Here is a 27,589-nt window from a genome sequence, read left to right as displayed (position 1 = left end):
CTCATTCTATGGGCCACTCTCCTCTGATCCCACTGAGGAATACTGAAAGAATCATAGGATCACAGAACACTAGAACTGGAAGGGACCTCGAGAAGGGACCACAATGGCAGGACCCAGTACCATCTAGACTATCCCTGAGACATGTCTCCCTCCCTGATAAATGACACCATCTACTGAAGAAACTAGCTGAAGGAGCAAATTCTCACAGACACAACACTAAAGCCCAGCCCAGGGGTATTCTATCTGCTACCAAAGGTCCATAAACCTGGGAATCCTGGAATATCCATCATCTCATGCATTAGCACTTTTACAGGAAAACTGTCTGGATACATTGACTCCCTCCTCAGGCTACTACTAGCACAGCCAGCTGTCTTCAGGACACTATTGATTTCCTGAGGAAAGTACTACCCAAAAAATGACCCTGGCCATTGAATGTAGAAGCTCTCTACAACATCATTCCACACAAGGATTACAAGCCATCAGGAACTGTAACCCTGATGATGTCACAGCACAACTTGTTGCTGAATTTTGTGCCTTAATTCTCACCCACAACCACTTCATATCTGGGGATGATTTATATCTTCAGGTTAGAGGCACTGCCATGGATACCTGCATGGCTTTACAGTATGACAACATTTTTATGGCTGACTTAGCTCAGCACTTCCTCAGTACCTGTCCCCAAGTGTCCCTCCTCTACTTGTGCTACATTGGCAACATCTTCATCATCTGGACCCATGGGAAGGAGACCCTGAAAGAACTCCACCAGGATTTCAACAATTTCCACCCCACCATCAGTCTCAGCCTAGACCAGTTCCACACAAGAGATCCACTTCCTGGATTGTATTACAGTACAAATAAGTGATGGTCACATAAATACCACTCCATACCAGAAACCTACTGACTGCTACACTTTTTTACATACCTCCAGCTTTCATCCAGAACATATTACACAATCCATTGTCTGCAGCCAAGCCCTAAGATACAACTGCATTTGCTCTAATCCCTCAGACAGACACAAACAGGTAGAGAATCTCTATCAAGCATTCTTAATACTACAATATTCACCTGGAGAAGTGAAGAATCAGATTGTTAAAGCCAAACAGATACCTATAAGCCACCTATTATAGGACTGGCTCAACAAAGAAAGCAAGAGAATGCCACTAGTCATAACCTACAGCCCTCAGCTAAAACCTCTTTTACACATCATCAAGAATCTACAACCAATCATGGATGATGATACCTCATCCTCACAGACTTTGGGAGGCAGGCCAGTCCTCACTTACAGACAGACCCCCAAGCTGAGACAAATTCTGTCCACCAACTTCACACCCCACAACAGAAACACTAATCCAGGAACAAATCCCTGCAACAAACCTCCATGCCAACTCTATCCACACATCTAGCCTAGTGACATCATGACAGAATCTAACCACATCAGCTATACCATCAAAGGCTCATTCACATGCACATCTGCTAATGTGATATATGCCATCATGTGCCAGCAATGCTCCTCTGCTATGTACATGGGACAAATCAGACTGTCTCTGCGCAAAAAGAATAAATGCACACAAATCAGACATTAAGAATGGCAACATAAAAAAACTTTAGCTTTCTGGGGCATACAGTTTCAGACTTGCAAATTGCCATTCTCAGGAACAAAAAATCAAAAACAGACTGTGACAAGAAACTGCCGAGCTGGAATTTATATGCAAATTTGACACCCTGAAAAAAGGTTTAAATAGAGACATGGAGTGTTTCTCACATTCCAATAGGTAATTTCCCCTTCAGGTACTCTCACTTTCTCATCACAGTTGGAGATGAGTCACACCCACTTTGATTTAATTAGCACTGATATCACACTCCTTCCTTTTGTTAGCCTTTAAAGTGCCACTGGACTCCTTGTTGTTTTTCCTGAAGCAGACGAACATGGCTACCTCTCTGGATCGTGTCATCTTTATACAGTAGTCTGTTGGATACCTCATCCTATTTATTCATAATTTGTGAATGACTTTAATTCTCCCAGATGTTACAGGCTGCTAGCATTATCATGAACCATGAGAAGACATTGTATAAATTTCAGTGCCCAGCTCTAGGCTATCATCATGCTGTTGATCTGCAGTTCCTCTCCTTCTAGAGTCCTCCATTTTGAGCTTATGTGCCTCTTGGGTCCTTTGTGGGCACTGTTCTGCAGGTTGGATATATGTTCAGTCAGATAGGGAGAATTATTCATACGTTGTCTTTCAGCATGTGGTTTCTTTACAAACCAATCCACCTCAAAATAATCCAAATGTCACACATCATATGTTAAGATTAAGACTAATATTTAAAGATCCATCACTTTCATCATATGTGCGAAGGACATGGGTGTTAAACTATTAAACTATTGCAAAAAAATGTAAAAAGGAAAATCTCCATGGACATTTTTAACTTGTATTATTCTATTGGCTGTTGGACAGAGATGAGATCCTTTCTCCTGCCCTATATTTAGACACCAAAACACTCAGGTTGGTACCATGGTAACTGCAGCACACACAAAAATTGTTAGCAAGAGCGGATTGTTGGTGTTCAGTTTCATGGGTTGATTTATGGGTTAACAATTGGCAATTTTTAAATATTGCTTTAGGAAAAATGCACGTGTGGCAAAAAGAGACTAAAAAGTGATCATCGGGGTAAGCACTGATTTAATGGTCACCATTAAAAAGTCATCATTTGTCAATAGTGTCATGCCATGATATATCTCAGGATATAGTTATGCAATAACAAGTATGCTTCCCAGCATGTGTAACCAGATAGACTTGCTGTGCTGTATTTATGGGGCTAAAAATAGTAGAGTAGCCTATGGTAGTATGGGTGGCAGCTTGGGCTAGGCACTAGTGTAGAAAGGTTCTCAGAGATCCCATGGTTATGTGTTCGGGCAGCTAACCTGACCTGCTGTCAGTCTGCCCCAGCTACACTGCTGTTTTTGCTTGCTCAAGTAGTGCTAGCCTGCATCTAGCTACCCAGCCTAGGAAGCATGCTTTCAGGTGCTGTGTAAATGTACCCTTATATGCTACTGTTTGCTAACCATTGGTCATTTACTGGCTTGCATGAGAAGTGTACCCAGTACAGTATACAGTTGCAAAGAGCTATTGATCCAAATGCCACATGTGGCCCAAGATACAACAGTCAGCAACCATGATTGCTGGGATTGCCCTGCCATTTAGTGAAAGAGATAATAGAGACCAAGAATCACTGTGGGAAAGGTGCTGTGGAGGGTAGGATGGTGGAGGCATGCGGTTGTTGATAAAATTGAGAGCAGGGGAAAAGAGAGAGAGACCTTAACTACAGCAAATGTATGTTCAGAGCCATAGATGTCTGTGTAAAATATCAGGCCACTGTAAGGCTTTATAGCAACACACAATTTGATGGTGTAGTTCACTCATCTTGTGTTGGTGTAGACCTCTAGGCCAGCTCACCGATAATTTGATAAGGAATTCATACAACTCTATACAAATTAGGAAAGACACAAAATGTTCCTTTTCCTCTTCAACCATAGCCTCTGCAAAATCTGAACTGTTCTTGTTGGTTGGTTGAGTAATCAACCCCAAACTTCTTCATAGGATTTCATACTCTTTATACTTACAGCTGTTCAGAGTTCTCTTCCTCAGCCACAGAAAATCCTAATCAAACCTGAGACAATCAGTGCAGAAGTGTGGATGCAGAGCCAGATCATCAAGGGAAAACTGTGCTACATTCACTGACCCAGTTTGGGCCAATCTTCCAGGGAAAGATTCCAATAAAGAAAATTAGTCTCTGTTGCCATATCCAAATGGTTCTATGCCCCTTTTATTGGTTGATGAAAGATAGCAGGGAATTCCTAGGTCTGCTTTACACTGAGGTCAGCAACACCTCCCTCAGATTCAACACAGCAGCCTTCCAAAAAACTTGTATACATGTTATTGAAGAAGCCCTTAACCAGTGATGATGACCTTGCTAATTTTCATTCATTTTGTATAGTTTCCCTGGGGAAAGTCTGTAAGAATGGCTGCATGTAAGACAGAAGTGAGAGGTTGCCTTTGAACAAGTTAAGATCCAGAAAGAGTGGTTATAGGATTGGGTTTCATAGACTGATTAAGGGGGAGGGCATATATAGTCTCCTGGGCTTCCAGATGCATGCACAAACCAAATGACTTTGTAGGGGGAGTACTGTATTCATTTGAATCTGCCTTTCATGCCCCCTTTGACACCTGTATTCTACTTTCTTTCAGTATTTTTTCTCTTTTGTATAATGTAATATGTAGGTATGAAAGGCAAAATGCTGGAATACTTTATGGCATTAAAGATATTGGAAATCTGAGGATATTTGTCTTTGTAGTAGTTGTTCATGATAGGAAATTCATTTTATATAAATCCTGTGCCAAACACTTTTCTTAACTTAGTTGGATTGCAATTACAGTAATTTTTTGTAATGTCCCGCCATTTCTTCTGAGACATTGTTATTTTTTATCATGTGAAAAATCTTGTGGGTTTTTTTTTGTTTTTTGTTGTTTTTTTTCTGTAGATTTACTTTCATTTAAATTAAGCAAAGTGTTCAGGGTTCTCTTTTTTGCTCTAATCTTGTTACAGACAGATGAACTGTGATAATGATAAGGATGCAGAAGCCTCTAATTACACATTCATTTCACTTAAAAGGGTTTTGATTTCTTGTATGCTGAGAGATAAACATTTTAAAGTAATTATGGAAGAAAGTTGAACCCAAAAAAACCCTGAGTTACACACACACATGAATTGTGAGAAAGATGATGTCTTTTGGGGGTGAATAAAAATCAGATACAAAAAGAAAAAAAAAAGTATACATCCATAAGAACTTGAAAAGTGAGGGATTAGCCAGGACAAATCCTTTTTGTGTGTTTCTTGCCTGTACAAGAATTTCATAGTCACTAAGATTCAGAATGTAAGGGCCTGATTTCGATGTCTCTCAAATTAGTAACACTCTGGACTTCAGTGAAGCTTTTTCAGATTGAACAAGTGAAATCAGAATAATCAGGCCTCTAATCAATGGATTTGCAAATCTCAACAGAAAATGTTCCTTCTCTAGATGCTCCCAGCTTCTTCTTTAGTGAAAGCCTATTTAAATAAGTAACATTAAGAAGATGGGAAATCACTGTGCATGCACATTTTTGAAATTAAGCATATGGTGTGCCTTGACTTGCCACTTGCAGTTCTTCTGGGAATATTGTCACTAACCAACTATCTAGTCTGAGCTACTGAGAATATGAAATGATTGGCATTTATAAAGGTAAACATTACACAGAGACTGTTTATTCAGAAGCTGTTGCTGCTGTTGCAACAACTATTGCTACTGCTACAAACAGTAATAAAGCTTCAAGTGCTGGCATTGAAGAATGCTGGGTGAAGCTAACTCGGGTTACAAAATTTAAAACTTGAATCCTACACCAACACGGCAGCACTAAGAGGTGATCAGAAAAGCATTTCGCAAAAATTGGGCTTGCTTTCCATATGGCTTGTTTACAATGGAAACAAGAAGTCCTGAAATGGTTGGTTGCTTGTTTTTGTAGAAATTCTTCTCTTCACTGCCAACTTTTTTTTATCTGAGCAATATCTGGACTTTAAATTCTGGCCTTTCCTGGTTTTGCTGAGCAAACTGTTCGGGATTTTAAAGGAGGCATACTTTTAGCTCTTATATTTCACTTCAAGGCTGCTCAACTGTTAGTTAAGATTCCCTTTCTTCAAATATTCACTTAATCATTGTTAAGCAGGATTATGCAGGTACACAATTACAAGGTGTAAATGTGCTGATAAAAGTGAATATACATTCTGCTCAAGAGACAGTGTCTCATTTTCAGTGCTTAACATGATTTTTCTCCATTCATATCTAAATTCCAATTATTTGGTTAACTAAAGTGGTAAGCTGCGCTTTTTTTCTGAGAAAAAAACTGAAAGAAGTTGTTTAAAAATTCTCTGTCTCCTGCATACTCTTTCTTCCTCATGAAAGAATCAAATCTCCAGAAGGTAAGCCATTCCTTTTTCCTGATGAGTCCAGAAACAACCCCAAGTGCCATAGGAGCTCAGTCACACAGGTCAAATATTGAGACTCCAGAGAGTCAGTCTCAGTGAACAATTCACGAGCAATCTATAGGTGAAATGAATCCATATAAAACATTTGCTGAACAATTGTGGATTGTGACTTAATTCTTTAAAATGCCCATTTCATGTTGATCGTGGTCAGTCTGTGAACAAAAACATGGATTAAATCTACCAGCTCAACTGTCTCCAACGTATTATTGTTTGCAGTATTATTGTAGTTCAGATATGAGAGAGACAAGGTGGGGGAAGTAACCAACTTTTGTTGGACCAGCTACTATGGATGAAAAAGACGAGCTTTTGAGCTAATTGCCAAGACCTGAAGAAGAGCTCTGAGGAGTTCCAAACTTTGTCTCTGTCACCAATAGAAGCTGGTCCAGTAAAAAATATTATCTACTCATCCATCTTGTCTCTGGCAAGGTGGTCTCACCTCTAATAATGATAGTTGATTTTTGGTCTCACTTTTAATTCATTTTTATGATACTTAAGCTCATTTTGTCATTCAAATTTTCAAAAGAAAGCCTAAAAGTAAAATGTGCTCTAGTCCACAATGTGAGTTTATTCCAGTGCTAGATATTAATTGCTCAACTCACCATTTATTAAGTGCCTGAATCTCTTGCTGATCTAACCGACTCTGGAGATTCTTGAGATTCTGAATATTTTAAGACAAGTATATCAGAAATACAGAGAGGTAGTAGAATGACTGGCCCATTTAAGGAGAGATGGGAACACCCAGACCTCTGCCATAATTAATTAGCTGCTTACAAATGGGAGAGGGCAGGGCTAAGGGATCCAAGTGGAAGCTTAATGGACACTTGGATTTTGTAAAAAAGTGACATGAAATCAGTCTAGGAGTGGGCAATGGATAGGTTCCCATGGAAGTCCTTGAGCCAGTGCCTGCAGGAGACTGGGAACTCCAGGAAAACCAGCTTTGTGAGTCTCTTCTATACTTGGACAGGGAAAGAAGTAAGGAACAGAGCCTGACCATAAGAGGATAGAAAAATTATCAAATACCATGACTAACCAAAAAGGAATTTCAGTGTATTCAGATATGTTGACTGAGGCATCTTTTCAGAAAAAGATGCTGATTAGGAAATGAATGTCATAAATCATTAGTTTATATTTCCCTGAGACAATCATGGATGAGTTGCTGAGTTTTTAAGCTTATTGAAGACTTTTTGTTTAAATTACAAACCCTGCTCCTGCAAACATTTCTGCATGTTATTTCAATGGGACTACCCATATGCTCAATGTTAAACATGTGCATAAGTGATTCCAAGATCAGGGCTGTATTTTTCAACTTAAACAAAAGTTTTAAAGTAATGAGGGAAGTGAGTCATTTACCAAATTAATTTTTATATTCCTCTTTTAATTGACAATGCAGAGGAAGGGACACTAAAGTTCATTTGGCTCTGAGTTTATGAATACCTTCCTCAGAATTAGCTTTCATAATATGTGTTGGCCAAGAAACCATCATCCATGATGATGAGCTAACCAACTCCCACTCCTCTTGCACTATACAGAAGTCTCTTAAGTGTGTCTCTTTGGTACATTAGTTCTTCTTCAAGTGCTTGTTTCTATGTGTAGTGCATTTCAGGTGGTGCATGTGCCCAGGACCAGAGAATTGTTCCTAGCAGTGTCCATTTGGCCCACCCATAGGCCACTGCTCTCCCTGTGCTCCACACCAAGGGTTTATAGGGGATCACTGCCATTTCATAGAATACTACAACTGCAAGGGATCTTGCGAAGTCATTGAGTCCAGTTGCCTACCCTCATGGCAGGACCCAGTACTGCCTAGACCATCCCTGATAGACATTTATCTAACCTGCTCTTAAATATCTCCAGAGATGGGGATTCCACAACCTCCCTAGGTAACGTATTCCAGTGTTTAACCACCCTGACAGTTAGGAATTTTTTCCTCATGTTCAGCCTAAACCTCCCTTGCTGCAGTTTGAGCCCATTGCTTCTTGTTCTATCCTCAGAGACCAATGAAAACAATTTTTCTCCCTCTTCCTTGTGACATCCTTTTAGATATCTGAAAATCGCCATCATTTCCCCTCTCTATCTTCTCTTTTCCAAACTAAACTAGCCCAATTCTTTCAGTCTTCCTTCATAGGTCATGTTCTCTAGACCTGTAATCATTCTTGTTGCTCTTCTCTGGACCTTCTCATTTCTCCACATCTTTCTTGAAACGTGGTGCTCAGTCCTTCATTTCAGTTCCTTCTCCTCTCTTGTGGCTTGGAATACTCAGTATCTGTAGTTACTTCTTTGCCCTTTCTCTGTAAATAGTTTAAAAATTTAGTTAGCTGTAGTTACTTTGGTCTAATTTACTGGGGTAGGTTGTTAGGGTTTGGTACCTCATTTTGCCTTCTTTTGGGAGGAGAGCAGTCCCCAGCCCTCCTGCCCTGTGTCTTCCACTGGTAGCAAAAAGAGCATGCCATTAATTCCTGGCTTCAAGAGCTGTGTGAACTGTCAAAACTCTTCATGGTAATGGATTATCACGAGGCCTGTTTGCATTGCTTGGGTATGACTTCCAGGTGCAATACCAGCAGATCATTCTTGAGGAGAAACAAGTAATTAAGAGCATTTCAGCTCAGAAGATTCCTCATGGAGAAGTTCATGAGAGTGGAGCTGGACTCTGACTTGTGAAACCTCTCAGTACAACAGACTAAATAAAGTAAAAGTGTGCCTTCAAGTATTCCTCCAGCTGCTTTCCAACCTACCCACCTCACATTCCTTTACCATCAGCTCTAAGAAACTCAGATAAGCAGAGTCAGGGCAAATGGGGAATGGACATGAGGGAAAGTTGCTTTACATCCTCCAATAAGAGGCAGAGATTGTTGCTATCTCATATCCAGAAAGAGAGGACCTCACTCTTCAGAGCGGGACTGTCTGGTACTGGGAAGGGCCTACTGGGGATATGTTGGGGAGGTCCACAGTCAAAGCTATTCAATACAGGTGTTATCAGATAGCAAGACAGTGGTCTTTAATATATCAGCAAGCAAGGAGAGACTCATTTCTTTACAGCTCTTCACAGAAACCATTCCCTCCTGGAACTGGTACATACCTTTGCAAATTGCCTTGACCACCATTCATCTGCCAGAGGTTCAGAATACCGAGATGGGCACCCTCATACACTTTTCCAGAGAGAATGAGTGGGAGAGGCAAACTCTACATGAAGATTTTGGGTGTGGGAGTCACCCAATCACAGATTTGCTTGTGTCAGATGTGAACAGAAAGTGAAAGTTCTGCTATGGAGAGCGTTGTATCCAGGCTTTCTTAGAGTGTGTCTAGACTAAATGCCACCGTCGATGGAGGCATGTAGATTAGACAGATAGGCAAAGGGAAATGAAGCCATGATTTAAATAATCGCGGCTTCATTTAAATTTACATGGCTGCCGTGCTGAGCCGACAAGCAGCTGATCAGCTGTTTGTCGGCTCCGCGTGCTAGTCTGGATGCGCCGCGCCAAACTGAAAGCCTTTTATCGACATCCCCCTTGTGCCTCGTAGGATGAGGTTTACAGGGGATGTCGATAAAAGGCTTTCATTTCAACAGGGGAGCGTCCAGACTAGCGCCCGGAGCCGACAAACAGCTGATGAGCTGTTTGTTGGCTCAGCGCGGTAGCCATGTAAATTTAAATGAAGCCGCAATTATTTTAATCGTGGCTTCATTTCCCTTTTTCGAATACACAAATCTACATGCCTCCGTCGACGGAGGCATGTAGTTTAGACGTACCCTTAGTGATGCTTCCCTTATATGATAGTCTGAAGCCTGAACTACACATTTCCTCACATCCTATGTCAAGGACAGACAAAACAAGGTGATTTTCACAGAACATATTGGGCCCTCCCATTCTTGGACTCTAAATTGTTATTGCTGTCAGCCTCGCTTCCTTTTTGTTTTTCCCTGGTATGAGATCTCTTGACTCAGAATGAGTGGCAGATTCATCACCCTTCAGTCCAACCACATTGCACCTGAGGTAATAATATTGGGATGGATGTTAAAGCTAGAGATGGGCAGCTTAACAGATGCATTGGGAAAACTGATCAGCAACAGAATGGACTCTACCAAGAGATGCTACTTTGCAAAGTGGAAGAGATTCGAGATCTGTTGTGATCATCAAAGAATTTGCCCTTTTTGTAGTTGGATGCCAGATATGCTGGACTACCTGTTATCCCTGAATTAAGTGGGACTGCCTCTCCGCTCCCTCAGGGTTCCCATGATACATTTGGTTTGCTTGCAGGCACTTACTTCATGTTTTCATGCCTAGTCACATTCTTGTTCCTGGAGGGATTATTTAGTGTCCTCCCTCCAGTGGCAAAAACCCACACCTGCCTGGAGCTTTGTTTTGTCAACTCTGATGGGAGGAAAGGAGGGAGGCTATTGGAACGTTCTTTGAAGGCATTCCTGGTCACAATCATGTTGGCCAGAAAAGTAGAGAAGCTATGATTGCTCATGGCAGACTCATGGAGGATCTTCTACAAGGATAAAGCATTCATGAGGCAGCACCCGAAGTTCATGTTTAATGTGGTATAGGACTTGCACCTCCACTAAAGCATCCACTTACCTTAATTACCCAAAGCCATAGGCTAATAGGGAAGAGGTGATGTGGCACTCCTTGGATGTGCATAGAGTCTTTGTCTTCTTCCTACAGAGAACATAGTAATTCAGAAGTGGCGTACCCTCGCTTCATTCAGAGAGAGGATGAAGAGAAAGGCCATTTCCTCCCAGAGGCTTAATTCTCTGCTACAAGCTGAACAATGTGCCTGGTGGGATAATGGGAGGGCACAATGAATGAAAGCCATGCAGTCTCAGCAGCCTCCTTTAAAGATGAAACAAAAAACAGGACTGTGTAGCACTTTAAAGACTAACAAGATGGTTTATTAGATGATGAGCTTTCGTGGGCCAGACCCACTTCCTCAGATCAAATAGTGGATCAAATAGCTCATCACCTAATAAACCATCTTGTTAGTCTTTAAAGTGCTACACAGTCCTGTTTTTTGTTTCAGCTGCACCAGACTAACATGGCTACATTTCTATCACTATCCTTTAAAGATGTATCTATCGTTAACCTCTGCAGAGCAGCATCCTGAGGCTTTGTGCATATCTTCACCAGCTGCTAAGCAAATGGTACATGCAAAAGCCTTCTATACCTCCCTGGGCAGGGCAGTTCTGCAATCTGGACTGATATACAATTCCAGGCACCTCCCTCCTCAGGATGGATGCTGCTTTGTGAATCATTTGAAGTGTACTAAATGTGGGGATGAGCACTTGAGGAAGAATGAAAGGTTGCACATTTTGTAGTTAACTAAAGTTGTTTGAGTTGTATTATCCCTATGTCTAGCGGACTACCTATCCCCCTTTCCCACTGCTTCAGTTCCCTTAGGATGGCCTAATGGAGAAAAAGGAACTGAAATGAGGGTGGTCTGGAAACGCCCTTTACATCCTGGGTCTGAGCACAAGGAGAGTGGGCGTGCACACTACTTAGTAGTGCACACTCTTAAGAAAAGAGTATCAACATTCATCTGATGAAGTGGGTCTTTGCCCACGAAAGCTTATGCTCCTACACTTCAGTTAGTCTATAAGGTGCCACAGGACTCCTCGCCACTCTTAAGAAAAGTTCTTCAGTTCCCAGCGCATGGACTACATGCACAATCTAATAGTGCACCTGAGATATGATAATACATCTCAAGGAATTCTAGTTGCTGCAAGCTGAGTAAACTTTCCATCCTGATAACTCCACCCCAAAAGTCTTTATTTCCCCTATTCCTGTCCCCCTGCCTTGCTGTTTCTTCCCCGCAATGTGAACCTTAAAGTGTGTTTTGCACACAGCTAGATTTTTTTATATTGTACCTCTTGAAAACATAGGTAGAGTTTGAGGAGAAAATCTTACCTGTAAGAGCTATTAGGCATAAGCATGATGTGCCTGGAAAAGCTGAGGTGTTTTAGCAATAGAGGGGCTCCTACTCCTGACAGAAGTTTGGTTTTTCTAAGTCCTGTCATCTCTTATTCTGTTTGTATTTTACTGAATTACCTTGAAAATGTAACTCAGCAACTCATGGTTCGATGCCATTGGTGGGTTTGTTTTCATACGCATCTATTTGTTGACATTGCCTGTGTCAGGTGGATGTTTTCCGTGTGGAAGCAGTAGATATTGGCTCTCTTCAAGAGCTGGTTATAGAGAAAGGAAAAGGCTCTGACTGGCAACTGGAGAAGATTATTGTGTATGACTCAACGTTTCTTGGGACAACGACACAGTTTATGGCTCAAACATGGCTAAAAGATGGGAAAAAATCTGCCTCAGTAACTCTAAAAGCTACAGGTAAATGTTATTTTAGAAATATATTCAGATCATATAAATCATTCATCTTTTACTAAGAAACTAATTCCAAATTGCCAAATGCAGTTATATTTTCTGTTTCTATAAGTAAGTTATAGTATCTGATATTTTAGTATCACATTGTAATTAAGGGAGAACTACAATCTCTGACCACTGTTTAGTTTTGGTACTGTTTGATAATCCATTATTTCATTGGGGACTAATTTCTCCTCTTGTACTCCAGATTTATATTGAGGCAAATGAGAACAAAACCTGGCATACTTTATGTAACTTGCTATCTCCCCGGGTACCAGTTATATTTTGTCCCTGATGACAGGATAAAGTTTTAAAGGTCATTGCAAACATTACCAGGATACCTAAATCCTGCCCTTTTCTATTTTGCCAAGGATAGGTTTAGATAGTTTGTCCCATGGCATTCAAGTAGTAGAAAAGAATGTCTCAATAATATTCAAGATGACTGTCTAACATACTGATCTATACCTCATTCTCATAACATAGAATATGATATGTTGGAAATGTGTCTACCTAGCATTCAACAGTAGTCAACAGGAAATCTCTAGACAGAGAGAGGTTCGGTCATATTATGCTCCTGTTCAGAAAAGCAGTAAATTATACTCCATAAATGGTACCTTATTTTACAATGAAATATCTTGTCCTTGCTAAGAGCAGTACTCTAGCAGAAGCCAAAAGAAGGCTTCTCTGCTTACCACAGCTGCATTTGCCATAATGGAATTTGGCCCAAAGGCTATCATTGCTGTAGCCAGAGTACCATTACAATATATTTCCTTTGTTGCCTCATTCCTAATCCTGCAGCCTTCAGATTTTTAGAAACAAAAGGAAACAAAATGCTACCTTTATAAAACACAACACTCTGTGAGCTGCTTGAGCTTTGCTCTGAAAAAATAATTGAAACGTTCTTGGCAAAATATATAAGGAATAATTTAGTTTCTTCAAGGTTGCATGACCTTATGAATGGACTCAAAAATGGATATTGTTGAACTTCTGCAGGAACGCAAATGTCTTTCCTTTGTTTCATAGAAGAAAATATTTCATGCAATTATGGCCTGATCCAAAATCTACTGACTTTAGTAGGATGCTTTCACTGACTTCAGGTCTTTTAATGACTAAAGATATTATGATCAGATCCATTCCCACTGAAGTTAATGAGAGTTGATTTCAGAGGGAGCAGAATCAGTCTTTTAAATCATCTTTAAAATATCTGATCTGTGCAGACACATCCAAATCACTGGTAGCAGTAGTTATATCAACAACAGGCCCACTGACAGGTGGAGGCAAAGAGAGAAATTTCACAGGAGCCTGGAGTTTCAAAGGGGCCCAGAGTACCTCGCTACTGCTACGGTCACAATATTTGTGGAGGTGGCCAGGAGCTTTGGGCAGGGCTAAGGACTGACTGCCTTCAGCTCCACCCTTTCCATCTAAGGCACCACCCCTTCTGAGGAGTGTGGACCCGGGTCCCCCACACCTTGTCCTCGGGCCTGTGGCACCTGTCAATTCCTCTGATCAAAGAGGTATGAATGATTTTAAAATGAAAACATATTTTGTCTGGATCACAACCATTTTATATTGTGTTTGTTTTTGGCCCAGTTCATTATACAGAGCAGTATATAAAGGAAGCTGAACTAGAAAATCTCATTGTACTCTTCTTAGTCAAATCTTTAATCTAAATGATAAAGCACTCAGCCAATTGCTTCACCAGAGATGAATACAGACATTCATTATAATTTAGACACTGTCTTACAAAAGCATTAATTTGATTTTCAATCTTCTTTCAAGTAGACATTCAGGAGAGGAGGAGCACAGCTGCCTTGCCATTAAAAAACCAGCAAATGAAATCAGGTAGATCTGATGCCTCAACCCCAGTATTGTATTCACTATTTAAAAATGATTATATGGGAGCTTTGTCATCACAAATTTGTAATTATGTTTACCAGTGCAGGTGACATTATCCTCCGTGTAATATTAAGAAATAAAAATATACCTTCATACATATTAGTTGGTCAAAGTACGACTAAATAATTTTGACACCCAAATATAATGAAAATAAATGTGCATGGCATACATTTTATTTTGGCTGTGTTGGTGAACATATAAAAGGAAAAACATGTCTTAATCTGTCTTTCCTTCATGTTCCTTTTTTCATTTGTTCAGATGGCACATGGAGAATTTATTTCACAAAACTCAGTGAAGAAACAACAGAAGAATTTGAAAAGTCAGTGAAAAATATTTCTAAATTGGTCATGGTTGTTTATGGAAGCAAGGGCAAATCAAACCCAATTTCCATGGAAAACAAAGTACAACATCAAACTGAGGATCAAGTAACATATGATGTAAAAATATATACCTTTCCCTGTCTTTTTAGCATCTCTTATGAAAAAGCTTTTATATAGAGATTAGCAAATATCCCATATCCCAACTTCTTAACAATATGGCAAGATGAGCTGAATTGTACCTTTAAGCATAGTTACTCTGTATTTCTTTTGTACTCTCACAGCTCCTGGTGATAAAGCATATCCTTGTCAACAATTACTTGTAATGAATTATGTGTATCCAAGCAGTTTATATTAACATTAAACATTTACATTTAATAGTACCGTATGTAATTTGAATTTGAGTCTGGACTGATCTCTTATTAGCATATAAGGAATACCACTAAAGAATAAACCAATATTTTAGAAGGTACTCACTGTTGGCCAAACTCTGCTGCATCAAGGGGTTTTGCCATTGACCGCAATGGGAGCAGAGTTAGACCGAGGCTGAACGCTTCTGAAAATCCCACTTTTTTTTTATCATTCTGAATGTTAACTTTTTGTTTTGTTACTCCCTAGGTATATTTCTCATCTGACTTAGGGATGCTTTATAAAGTGAGATTTGGTCTTCAGAGTTTGGGAAATAACACATCCCAGTTGTCTCTTCATCACTTTAAAATGCAGAACACAGCAAGCCTGGATACCTTTAGTCTCTCTATAAATAAAACACTTTCTTCTTCTCTTAATGGAGACAGATGGATTGAGCTCCCTGTAGAGTGGCCATTAAAAGCAGCACTTTCAGGTTGGTATAAATCTACATTAAAGAGGTTGAATGGTCCAGAAGGTTAACAAGTTCTAATAATACAACTGAAATCTTTATCAAAGCAGGATATTTTATTGTTTTCATTTCACATTCCATAAAAACTAGATTGGAATCCAAAATATATCTGTTAGGGAAAACATTATTCACTTCTTTTAATTTCTGTACCATAAAGCATGCAGCAGAAATGCATGTATTGCCTATGAACATTACGAGTCAGATAGAACTGCATGTTCCTTCCTTTGTCTGTAGTCCATTTGTACTGCTGCTGGTGTTAACAACACTACTTACTATAGTACACCTTCTAGATTTTAGTTTTCTTATGTTTACAGTCCAAATAATTATGTTTGTTAAAAATTAGCTCAAAAATTGTCTTATAGAGACTATTATTTTTAGCAAAGCAGAAGGGCTTTTTTAATCTGAAACAGTCTTTTTACCCTTTCATATTTTTTCCAAGTGAGGCAGAAAGTATCTATACAATCCCAATGACACAAAATCAAATGTTTGCAGTGTTTCTGTAGCCATTGTTTTAATATGTTTTATTGTTAAAAGAGAGACATGTTATAACATGAGATTATGAAATCCCACACTATTGATATGTATTCTGATAGGGTATGTCTACACTACCACCCTACTTCGAACTAGGGTGGTAATGTAGTCAACCGGCGTTGCAAATGAAGCCCAGGATTTGAATTTCCCGGGCTTCATTTGCATCTTGCCGGGTGCCGCCATTTTTAAATGTCCGCTAGTTCAGACTCCATGCCGCGCGGCTACACGCGGCACGAACTAGGTAGTTCGGACTAGGTTTCCTATTCCGAACTACCGTTACTCCTCGTGAAGTATTTTGAAGAATAGGGTCATAATTTGAAATGATCTGGACAAACTGGAGAAATGGTCTGAGGTGAACAGGATGAAGTTTAATAAGGACAAATGCAAAATACTCCACTTAGGAAGGAACAATAAGTGTCACACATACAGAATGGGAAGCGACTGTTTAGGAAGGAGTACCACAGAAAGGGATCTAGGAGTCATAGTGGACTACAAGTTGAATATGAGTCAACAGTGTGACACTGTTGGGAGAGAAAAAGCAAACATGATTCTGGGATACATTAACAGGAGTGTTGTGAGCAAGACATTACAAGTAATTATTACACTCTACTCTGCACTGATTAGGTTTCAGCTGGAGTATTGTGTCTAGTTCTGGGCACCACATTTCAAGAAAGTTGTGGAGAAATTGGAGAGGGTCCAGAGAAGATCAACAAAAATGATTAAAGGTCTAGAAAACATGACCTATGAGGGAAAACTTTAAGAACTGGGCTTGTTTACTTTGGAAAAGAGATGACTGAGGGGGGACATGATAGCAGTTTCCAAGTACCCAAAAGGTTATTACAAGGAAGAGGGAGAAAAATTGTTCTCCTTGACCTCTGATGATAGGACAAGAAGCAATGGGCTTAAACAGCAGCAAGGGAGGTTTAGGTTGGACATTAGGAAAAACTTCCTAACTGTCAGGATGGTTAAACACTGGAATAAATTGCCCAGGGCAGGTTGTGGAATCTCAATCACTAAAGATATTTAAGAGCAGGTTAGATAGACATCTATCAGGGATGATGTAGATGGTGTTTGGTCCTGCTATGAGGGCAGGAGATTGGACTTGACGTCTCAAGGTCCGTCCCAGTTCTAGTATTCTGTGATTCTATTATTTTATGATTCTTCTGAGGGGAGGCTGCTATACACTAAATGACTAAAGATATATAGCAGATGTGAGGCTAGATTTTGGTGCAAAATTTGGTTCATATAGAGAACGCTGCATGTTTTAGAAGTCACTAAACATAGAGGTTGTCAGAGCAAGCTTGCTGGTCTTCCTGGACCTTGTTAGTCTCTTGGGGTATGTCTACACTACCCCGCTAGTTCGAACTAGCGGGGTAATGTAGGCATACCGCACTTGCAAATGAAGCCCGGGATTTGAATTTCCCGGGCTTCATTTGCATAAGCGGGGAGCCGCCATTTTTAAAACCCCGCTGGTTCGAATCCCATGCAGCGCGGCTACACGGGGCTCGAACTAGGTAGTTCGGACTAGGCTTCCTATTCCGAACTACCGGTACACCTAGAGGTACACCTAGAGGTGTACCGGTAGTTCGGAATAGGAAGCCTAGTCCGAACTACCTAGTTCGAGCCCCGTGTAGCCGCGCTGCACGGGGTTCGAACCAGCGGGGTTTTAAAAATGGCGGCTCCCCGCTTATGCAAATGAAGCCCGGGAAATTCAAATCCCGGGCTTCATTTGCAAGTGCGGTATGCCTACATTACCCTCCTAGTTCGAACTAGGAGGGTAGTGTAGACATACCCTTGTATGCTTAGGTTTTCAAAGGATGTAGGTGGCTACTCTGTACCAGCAGGCTGAGGGGGGTTGATAAGTTTCAGCTGTTACCCCAAACTACAAATGTCTTTCAATAGAGCAAGATGCATCTGCTTCTCCAGTCATGCAGCAGCAAACAGAGTGGCTGAAAGTTGAAGAGTGATCCATATCCAATACTTGAGTACAATTTAATTCAGTAAAGAAAATGTAAATGGATAGGGCCAGATTCTCAGCTGGTATAACTTGACATGGCCATTTTTACTTCAATGGACCTTCATTAATTTGCATCAGCTGAGAATTGCTTCTTAAACTAACATTTAAAAATGCGCTCAGGTACTGTCCATATTGGCTATACCCAAATAAAAATTTCAAAAATGTGTAAGAGTGCATCTGCATAGCAAGGCTTAACTCGAAATAAGCTATGCAAACTGAGCTGCATCAATTGTGTAGCTTATTTCGAAATAGGGAGCATCGACACAGCCCTTATTTTAAAATAGAGTGCTCTTCCTCTGACTTCTCTTACTCCTCATACAATGAAGGTTACAGGAGTCACAGTAAGAAGTCCTCTATCTTGACAGCCCTTTATTCCGGAGGATCGCTCCAGTCTAGATGCTCTTTTCCGGCTTTTCCCCAAGCCGGAAAAAAAGCGGCGGCCATGTTTATTTAAATCCCGCGGGGGATATTTAAATCCCCCACGGATTTCCCTATTCTGACTTGCCTGCTTTTCATCCCTATTCTGTAATAGGGGCCAGTCTAGACGTAGCCTTGCTATGTAGATATACCCTAAGTGACATAGAATCCTGAATCCTATTGATCTTTTTTATCCATTATCTATTTCCCAGGTAAAAGGATCAATTTGTTCATTCTAGAATGTGGATGCTGTCCTTAACCACTTGAAAAGCCAAATTAAACTCATAGGTCTATTTTTAACCAAAAGTTGCATGCCATACATTTGTGGGTTATGACAGTTGCTAATATTTGTCAACAGGAGTTGCAGAAGAACACTAAGAAAAAAGTTGAAAACATATAACTGCTTCACTTTTTTATTATCGCTATCAATGTTTGAAATATTTTCTTTCATCAGACTGTGCACTGCTGCAATGTTTAATACTGTGGAAAGTTGTTCTATAGTAGTGATATGATATCTCTCCTTTTGCTCTTGCAGTGATTACATATCACATAACAGTGTTTGCCAGTAATACTTTGAACAAGAGGAATGTAGAACTGGTGACTGTGTGTGTGTATGGAACCAATGGTGACACAGGAGACAGACCCCTTCGCTGGCCATGTCAGAATCCTCTGCAAGGAGAAGACAATGAGGTATTTCACCTCAAAGTTGTTAAGTTCCTAAATTAATTCATTTATATTCTGTTTGTAATCTTTTATTTTCTTCCTATATAAAATAGTGTATTGAATACATCTTATGATCATATCACTGAATAATGTATTTTTTAGTCATTTACAGCTCAGATGGATGCTGTTGACCTGGGAGAACTGCATAAAGTCGTCCTCTTTATCAGCAGCAAAACAAGTAAGTTTTTTTGCTAGAAACAATTACTATCCAGAGAGCCTGATCCTGCATTGCTTGCACAAGCATATCTCCTATTGAAGTTAATGGGTTACTGTGCACACACTGTGAGATCAGGTTTAGAGTGACTTCTTTCAGCAGTTGTTAAATTCTCATCTGACATGGCAAAGATCTAGGTCTTGACTAGTTCAAATACAAACTATTAAAGACCACATAATTGATTGCATCCAAGAAGTAAACTATTTCCTGTGCCAAGAAAAGAACATTAAACAAAGTCTCTATGTCCCAGTAACTGATTTAGGAAAATATTAAATACAGCCCATGAAAATATAGGGAGGGAAGCAGCTAATGGTTTGTGCTAGCATTTACTAGCTTTTGTTTATATTCCCAGCCATGCTGGACTCTCAAGGTGCGTCTACACTGCAGGGCTTAACTCGAAATAAGTCACACAAATTGAGCTACGTCAATTGGTATCTTATTTCTAAATAGCTTTAGGCCAATAACCTTTTTTAAAATAGGGAGCATCTACACAGCACTTATTTTGAAATAAAGCACTCTTCCTCTGACTTCCCTTATTCCTCATACAATGAGGGTTACAGGAGTCAGAGTAAGAAGTCCTCCAGCTTGACAGTATTTTGACACTCTTTCGAAATAACTACCTGCTGTGTAGTTATTTCCGAATAGCGCTAGTTATTTTGAAATAGTGTTGCAGTGTAGGCGTACCCTCACTGTGGATCTTTTAGAAATTATCTTGCATTTGTTAAGTCAAAGGGAGTTTTGACTTCCATGGAAGTAAGATCAAGCCTTTATCTTCTCTGAGCCTCAATTTTAAGGGGAGTAATAACAATACTAAGGACAACTGTGAAGTTTACTTAATGTTTTTTAAACATACTGAGATTTTGACCAATAAATTCAATGTAAAAGCAAAATATTATTAATGATTACTAATGCAGCTAGCTACTTTTTGGTTCATCATTTCTGTTTTACACTCATTTCAATAACAGAAGTTGATGAATTGCTCAGAGCTGTTCATGATTGACTGCTCTAAATCACTAAATACAGCCAGTAAAACTGTGCCAAAAGATAGCAGGCAAAACAAGAGAGAGGAGGTTTTTTCCAAACATGTCCAAAAACAATGAAGTATTCTGGGGTAAAGCAAGGACTTTATTTTTCATAATTGTCTATATGATTTATTTTTCATTGTAAAGGAGTCACGCTGTCTAGAAGTTAAAGCAGTAAACTGACTGTGTAGACTCTTGCGTTTTATTCCTGACAGCCATTGATTCACTGTGATCTTAAACAAATAGCTTGAAATTTTTCATTAATTAAATGTGTGTTGTATTACACACTTCAGAGAGGCAGTGTCAAGATTAAGTGTGACCAGATTTGCCACCCTTACTGATTTATAGTATTTTCATGGATTTTACAGGGATTACTCATGTAGTAAAATAACATCTGTTATGACTAAGGATGGTCAAAATGGGCCCTTAAGTTTTGGGCCATTAAGTCTTCCTTGGACTACATTTATAAATTCATCCTTGGACTAAGTTCTTAATGGCCTTATTAAGATAATTAACGTTGTTAAGATTCCTAGATTACTCACTATAGAGGAAAGGGAAAATATATACTAATCATACAAAGTTAATTAGAACCAATAACCATGCCATAGAAGGAGCCTTGGGAAGGAACTGTGACTCAGCGTTCAATCCTTCCTCTTTTCCCATTTTTTGCTGGGTGAGAAGTAAGTTGCAACATCTCTTTTGATGATGCAGCTCATTTCACCCTTCCACTCTGGCCCATGCCTCTAGCTTACAGTCCTGCAAATCTGTGAATATCTGCTTTTGTATCCATGGGTATCCGGGGATATGGATGCAGATATCCACTGCTCATTTTTGGGGATACAGATGTGGATACAGATACAAAATTTTGTATCCATACAGAACTCCACTCTAACTGCTGTATGAGGCACTCTCCTCAAACACTAGCTACAGGAAGATTATCAGATGCACAGCTCCTGGCCTCCTCCTCCCCAGTCATGTTCAAAATCAGACCTGCATGGCCCATTCAGGGGGTGGAGAGGGCCTGATGCCTTTGTAAATCTGCCTAGGATCAGAGAGAAATCTTGCCCTAAACTAAAAAGTTGGCATTTAAAATGGAAATCCTCCAGTTAGATCTTTTCAGAAGGAGATGATGCCACATGTTTGTGAAGCAGGCAGTTTAGCTCTATTTTGATTAACTAAGAAGCTTATATTTTAGTATAATAAGAATGCTATAACTGTATCATTGCCAGATTCCACATAAATCCTGAATGCACAATTGCGTATCTTAATTGTATTTTGTTTCTATTTGTAGACTGCAACCTAGATGTTAAATCTTTACATTTGAAGGAAGCACTAAAACAGGAACCTGTCTACATATTTGAAGTGAATGAGTAAGCTTAGTCTTTTAAAGCTAATCTTAAAACATCAGTCGGGCAGTGGATCAAAAGTCATTTTTGTTACATTTAATTACTGGTATTTAGCAAAAATATCCATGATAAATTATCTCTTCAGCACGTAGAGAGAAACTCACGTTTTTAACATATACTACTGTTTCACATTACTGGATATGGTTTTGCCTTGCAGAGTGTTCTCTGTGGATCCCCATGCACCTAAAATAAGAAGAGAGATTCCAATATCTTTTGTTAGCAAGGAAGGAATTGTACCCAAAAATTACATACATCACACTCTAAATAAGGAAAAAAGACCCTCAGAAATTCTGGCAGAATACATAATTAAAGTGTATACAGGTGACAAGAAGGGAGCAGGAACAGATGCCAACGTGCATGTAATTTTATTTGGGGATAAGGACTCATCGGAATTAATTCAACTCACTAACTCACTGGAACATAAAGATCCTTTTGAAAGAGGAAAGGTAAGCACTGCAGAGTCTGTTACATGATATGTCTGTCTCCAGATTGGACAGGTAATGCACGTGTAGGACTTTTGAAGAACTGCGGCTTCTTATGGTTTTTCATGTCACACTGTGAGATATGACCCCAGCTATCCTTAAATGTTTGGCTAGAAATTGTATCTTAAACCCTTGATAAAATGTTCAAAAATATTCATCAAACCACCGAAAGAAACACAATCTTACATTTTAACCTTCTTGACAGTAGCCTTCTCATGTGAGAACAGTAGCTATTCCAGGACTTCTATTGTAGTAGAAGTGGAGAATTTCTTACTTCTGGTGATTCTAATTGCCTCTGGTGCCTTTCTGTTTCTTGGGCCTACTTTTCTACAGGCATCATATAAATACAAAGGGTATATCTACATTGCAAACCTATTTGAAATAACTAGCGCTATTCTGAAATAACTTAGAGTATGTCTACACTTGCACCCTCTTTCGAGAGAGGGATGTAAATGAAGACATTCGAAATTGCGAATGAAGCCGGGATTTAAATATTCCGTGCTTCATTTACATATTTGCGTACTGGTGCTATTTCGAAATAGCTCTATTCTGAAATAACAGATGCTGTTATTTCGAGAGAAAACCCTTCTCTCTAAATAACTGGTAAACCTCATTGTATGAGGAATAATGGTTATTTCGAGAGAAGGGTTTTCTCTTGAAATAACCGCATCTTAACAGCGTCTGTTATTTCGAAATAGCGCCAGAATGTGAGTATGCAAATTAAGTGCGGGATATTTAAATCTCTTGAAAGAGGGTGCAAGTGTAGACATACTCAGAGTCTGTGTCTACACAGCAGGCAGTTATTTTGAAATAGTGTCAAAAAACTGTCAAGCTGGAGGACTTCTTATTCTGACTCCTGTAATCTTCATTGTACAAGGAGGAAGTGAAGTCGGGAGAAGAGTGCTCTGTTTTGAAACAAATGCAGTTTAGACACTTCCTATTTTGAAATAAGCTATATATTTGCGTAGCTTATTTCGAGTTAAGGTCTGCAGCGTAGACACACCCAAAGTGTGTGTGTTGCTGCTGCTGCTGTGCAAACATGGAACCCTTATAGTTGCATTTGCATGCGGGGTGGAAGTATATTACTCTGTTAAATCCCAGAATTTAACTTTGTCATGGAATCTGGTGGTGTAAAGAGTCCTGTCAGTCACAATTGGTGTGCAGCCACATAACGAGAGAAAATGTCACCATGAATTCAGGTCAGAGTCTAATGTCCTTCAACTCCAAGCCATTTCCAGATGCTTATCTACAGAAAACTGAAATTCTGTGTCATATTATAGCCACAAGAATCTCTGAATCATGACCAAATTCCTTAAAAAAACATTCATCCCTTCCTCCTCCCACCACCTTTTTTTAAAACACATTACACTGGCAAATATCACATAAGTATCAATCCAGTTGTCCACGAGACAGGCTACCTTGAACTGTGGAATCTTGCTGATCATTCCTGGCCTTGGGGCTTCCTGTTAAACAAGAAATAGAACTTTCTCCCTCCTCAGATTTTCTCCTTAATGATTCTTGAAAGGTGAGGACTGTGTCTAGTCTGGGTGGTTTATTCTTGAGTTTTAAATCATTATCTTATACTTAGTAGCTGAACTCCCAAACACCCCAAACCTTCTTCATTTATAGTGAGTGAGTAACATTGGCCATGTTGCCTGCCAATGTCTTCTGTAGCTCTTCATCCATATGGCATTCTCCATGAGCAGCAAGTTAGCGGAGGTGGGAAAAGTTGTTGCTGCAGCCGACAAAAGAAGCAGAGAGAGAGAGAGAATCTGCTTGTTCCTGCAGATTTAGTAACATTCAGCAACTGTCATGTCCACTGGGAGCTGACAGGTAGAAAACCTTGAAGCAATCCAACTTCATTCCCTGAAGTTGCTTGCAAGGGATGCCTTTTTATTTCTCAGAGAAATGCCCTAATGAAAAAAGTTGCTGTTTCTCCTTCTATGATATATGAAACAATATTTTGAACTAAAATGTGGAGCAGTTGAGAGGTCTGACAGTAAACAGAATAAAAATCACTTATGTTTATATTCTCAGAGGCATGTTTGTGTATCATAAACCAAAATTAATAAAAGGTATTACTTCTTTATCTGGTTGACAATTCATAAAATACCAAGCAGAAACATCTCTCTTGTGTGTGGAAACCAATAAAAGGGTAAGAATTATTCAAATATTACTTTAGTAGAACATCTTTCATGTTAAACTGAAGGAAGACTAGCAACACAAAGCCTATACCAAAAGACTGTGCATTAGTAGCAGTAATGCATTCATACTGTCAGCTATCTAGTTTTCTTCCATTCGGTTACATTTGAAATGTCTCAGAACTGAACTAGACAAGCATGCTACTTTCCAGACTTTGACTTATTATATTTTAATAGCTGCCTCTTTTTCAATTTTGAAGTCTGACACCTTCAGGATTAAGACAAAGAGTTTAGGAAACCTGCATTCAATTGAAATTGGCCATGATGGGAAAGGATTTGGTAAGTACTCTCTGTATCTTTTCAGTAGGTTTGTAAGCAGAATATAGCTTTTAAGGATCTGCTTGACATTTGGAAAGACCTGTAAACACATTGCAACTGATATAGAGCCTGATCCTTACCTGGTGTAAATCCATGTAGTAACACTGACTCCATTCAATACAATGGAGTCACACTGATTTACAACAGCTGAGAATAAAGTCCATGGTTTAGAAAAGAAACCTATTACATTTGCATACTTTGCATCTTTCACAGTTTGATTCTACAATCACTATTCATCCAAAACTCCTACTAAATCCTGCAGGAGCGAGCCCTAAATGTGAAAACTAGACTGAAACATTTTTATATGTTCGTGAATTATCTAAAAAGCCAAAGTGAGAAAATGTAAGAATTGTTTTGTTTTAAGGTTTGAATTGAAGACAACAAATAGCATCAACCCATACTTAACTATGCAACATTAATATTCAATAAGACTAGAAGTTAACAACATTAAAGAAAGCGACGAGGAGTCCTGTGGCACCTTATAGACTAACTGAAGTGTAAGAGCATAAGCTTTCGTGGGCAAAGACCCACTTCGTCAGATGCATGTAGTGGAAATTTCCAGAGGCAGGTATAAATATTCAGGCCAGGATCAGGCTGGAGATGACAAGGTGGATCCAATCAAGGAGGATGAGGCCCACTTCTAGCAGCTGATCTGGAGGTGTGAATTCCAAGAGAGTAGAAGCTGCTTTTGTAGTTAGTTAGCAAGCCATTCACAGTCTTTGTTTAATCCAGAGTTGATTGTGTCAAACTTAAAGATGAACTGTAGCTCAGCAGTTTCTCTTTGAAGTCTGGCCCTGAAGTTTTTTTGCTGCAGGATGGCTACTTTTAGATCTGCAATTGTGTGTCCATGAAGATTGAAGTGTTCCCTACAGGTTTTTGTATGTTGCCATTCCTAATATCAGATTTGTGTCCATTGATTCTTTTACGTAGGGACTGTCCTGTTTGGCCGATGTATATAGCAGTGGGGCATTGTTGGCACATGATGGCATATATTACGTTGGTGGATGTGCAGGAGAATGTACCAGTGACAGTATGGCTGATCTGGTTAGGTCCTGAGATGGTGTTGCTGGTGTATATATGTGGGCAGAGTTGGCACCGAGGTTGGTTGCAAGGATTGGTTCCTGAGTTTGAGTTATTATGGTGCGGTGTGTAGTTGCTGGTAAGAATATGCTTCAGGTTGGCGGGTTGTCTGTGGGCAAGGACCGGCCTACCTCCCAAGGCCTGTGAAAGCGAGGGATCATTGTCCAGGATGGGTTGTAGATCACTAATGATGCGTTGGAGAGGTTTTAGCTGGGGACTGTAGGTGATGGCCAGTGGTGTTCTGTTGGTTTCTTTCTAAGCTTATGCTCCTACACTTCAGTTAGTCTATAAGGTGCCACAGGACTCCTCGTCGCTTTTGCAGATTCAGACTAACACGGCTACCCCTCTGATACTTAACATTAAAGAAGTAAATACTCCCAGGATATAATGTATTGAATATATATTGCTTTGGGGGGGGGGGGGGTTAACTTTAAAAAGTACAACAGAAATATACAATTGGAATCAGAAGATGCCCTATAACTTGAATCTAAGAAATCTGTACTGAGATACTCTGGTCAGATTGCTTAGCTGAAACTCACTTATCTGGTGTGAGAGAAATTAATTAATATTGATTCCTATGCTTTAATCAGAAAGCCAAATAAAATTCACATTTATTTGAACACATGGGTCATTAGAAGAGGTCACAAGTTTATCATAACTAGGAAGCACTGGACCAATCTGTGATGATGGCAGCAGTTCCTGCTGACTCCAAAGTTGGACAGTTTTTTGCTCTCAGTCACAGCCCACCCAATTTCTTTTGTGAGTTGTATGACCTGGAAACTTTGCAGTGATTATGCATCAAATTGGATTGACGGTTAACTTGGAAGTTTAAAAAATTATCTATTGAAATATCTATAATAAATTAAATCCCACTACTCTACTATTACTGTTTAATCTCTCCTTCAACCTTTCATCTTAAAATTCCTTTTATTTATTATTATTGTTAATACAGTTACAGTGGTGCTTAGAAACCCCAACAGAACGTGGGGTACTATTGTACTAGAGGCTAGGAAATTAATCCTTTCCCACATAATTTAGTCTAACTAGAAAAGTCTGGAAAAGGAAAGGAAGGGGTAGCTGTGTTAGGGTATGTCTACACTACCACCCTAGTTCGAACTAGGATGGTTAATGTAGTCATACGAACTTGCAAATGAAGCCCGGGATTTGAATTTCCCGGGCTTCATTTGCAGGTGTACAGATAGTTCGGAATAGGAAGCCTAGTCCGAACTACCTAGTTCGTGCCGCGTGTAGCTGTGGGCACGGAGTCCGCACTAGCGGACATTTAAAAATGGCGGTGCCCGGCAACATGCAAATGAAGCCCGGGAAATTCAAATCCCAGGCTTCATTTGCAAGTTCGTATGACTACATTAACCACCCTAGTTCGAACTAGGGTGGTAATATAGACATACCCTTAGTCTGTAAATCCCCTTATTCCTTGTAAAACATGTACAGGGGCCTTCCAAAAAAGGTTTTTTTCCTGACATTTGGCCCTCTGTAGATGGGCCAAATATCAGAAAATCCTCTTCTGGAAAAAAAATCGGAAGAAGATATGCAAATATGAGTGCAATTTGCATACTTTGTTTGAAACCCTCCCCCCACTACAGTGTAGCTGTACCCTAACTGAAAAAAAATTAAAAACAACTAATAG

The 27,589-nt window shown here is 39.6% G+C and overlaps 1 protein-coding gene across 6 annotated transcripts in view; it reads left to right on the top strand.

The window, feature by feature from the left end:
- Window positions 1-27,589, top strand: part of RP1 (RP1 axonemal microtubule associated) — a 334,459-nt gene that overhangs the window by 292,749 nt on the left and 14,121 nt on the right. For 5 of the 6 annotated variants that reach the window (XM_075920698.1, XM_075920699.1, XM_075920696.1 and 2 more), the window contains 9 exons: window positions 12,209-12,407; window positions 14,220-14,282; window positions 14,595-14,773; window positions 15,272-15,494; window positions 19,031-19,185; window positions 19,321-19,396; window positions 21,746-21,824; window positions 22,018-22,306; window positions 24,744-24,822. In XM_075920698.1, coding sequence (XP_075776813.1) covers window positions 12,209-12,407; window positions 14,220-14,282; window positions 14,595-14,773; window positions 15,272-15,494; window positions 19,031-19,185; window positions 19,321-19,396; window positions 21,746-21,824; window positions 22,018-22,306; window positions 24,744-24,822 — 1,342 coding nt within the window. The remainder of the gene's footprint in view (window positions 1-12,208; window positions 12,408-14,219; window positions 14,283-14,594; window positions 14,774-15,271; window positions 15,495-19,030; window positions 19,186-19,320; window positions 19,397-21,745; window positions 21,825-22,017; window positions 22,307-24,743; window positions 24,823-27,589) is intronic. The other variant, XM_075920700.1, reaches the window with a different exon arrangement.

The sequence above is a fragment of the Pelodiscus sinensis genome, chromosome 2 (assembly GCF_049634645.1).
Source record: "Pelodiscus sinensis isolate JC-2024 chromosome 2, ASM4963464v1, whole genome shotgun sequence".
In the NCBI taxonomy this organism is placed as follows: Eukaryota; Metazoa; Chordata; order Testudines; family Trionychidae; genus Pelodiscus; species Pelodiscus sinensis.
The sequence above is the reverse complement of the archived record's forward strand: the minus strand, read 5'-3'. Positions and strand labels throughout refer to the sequence as shown.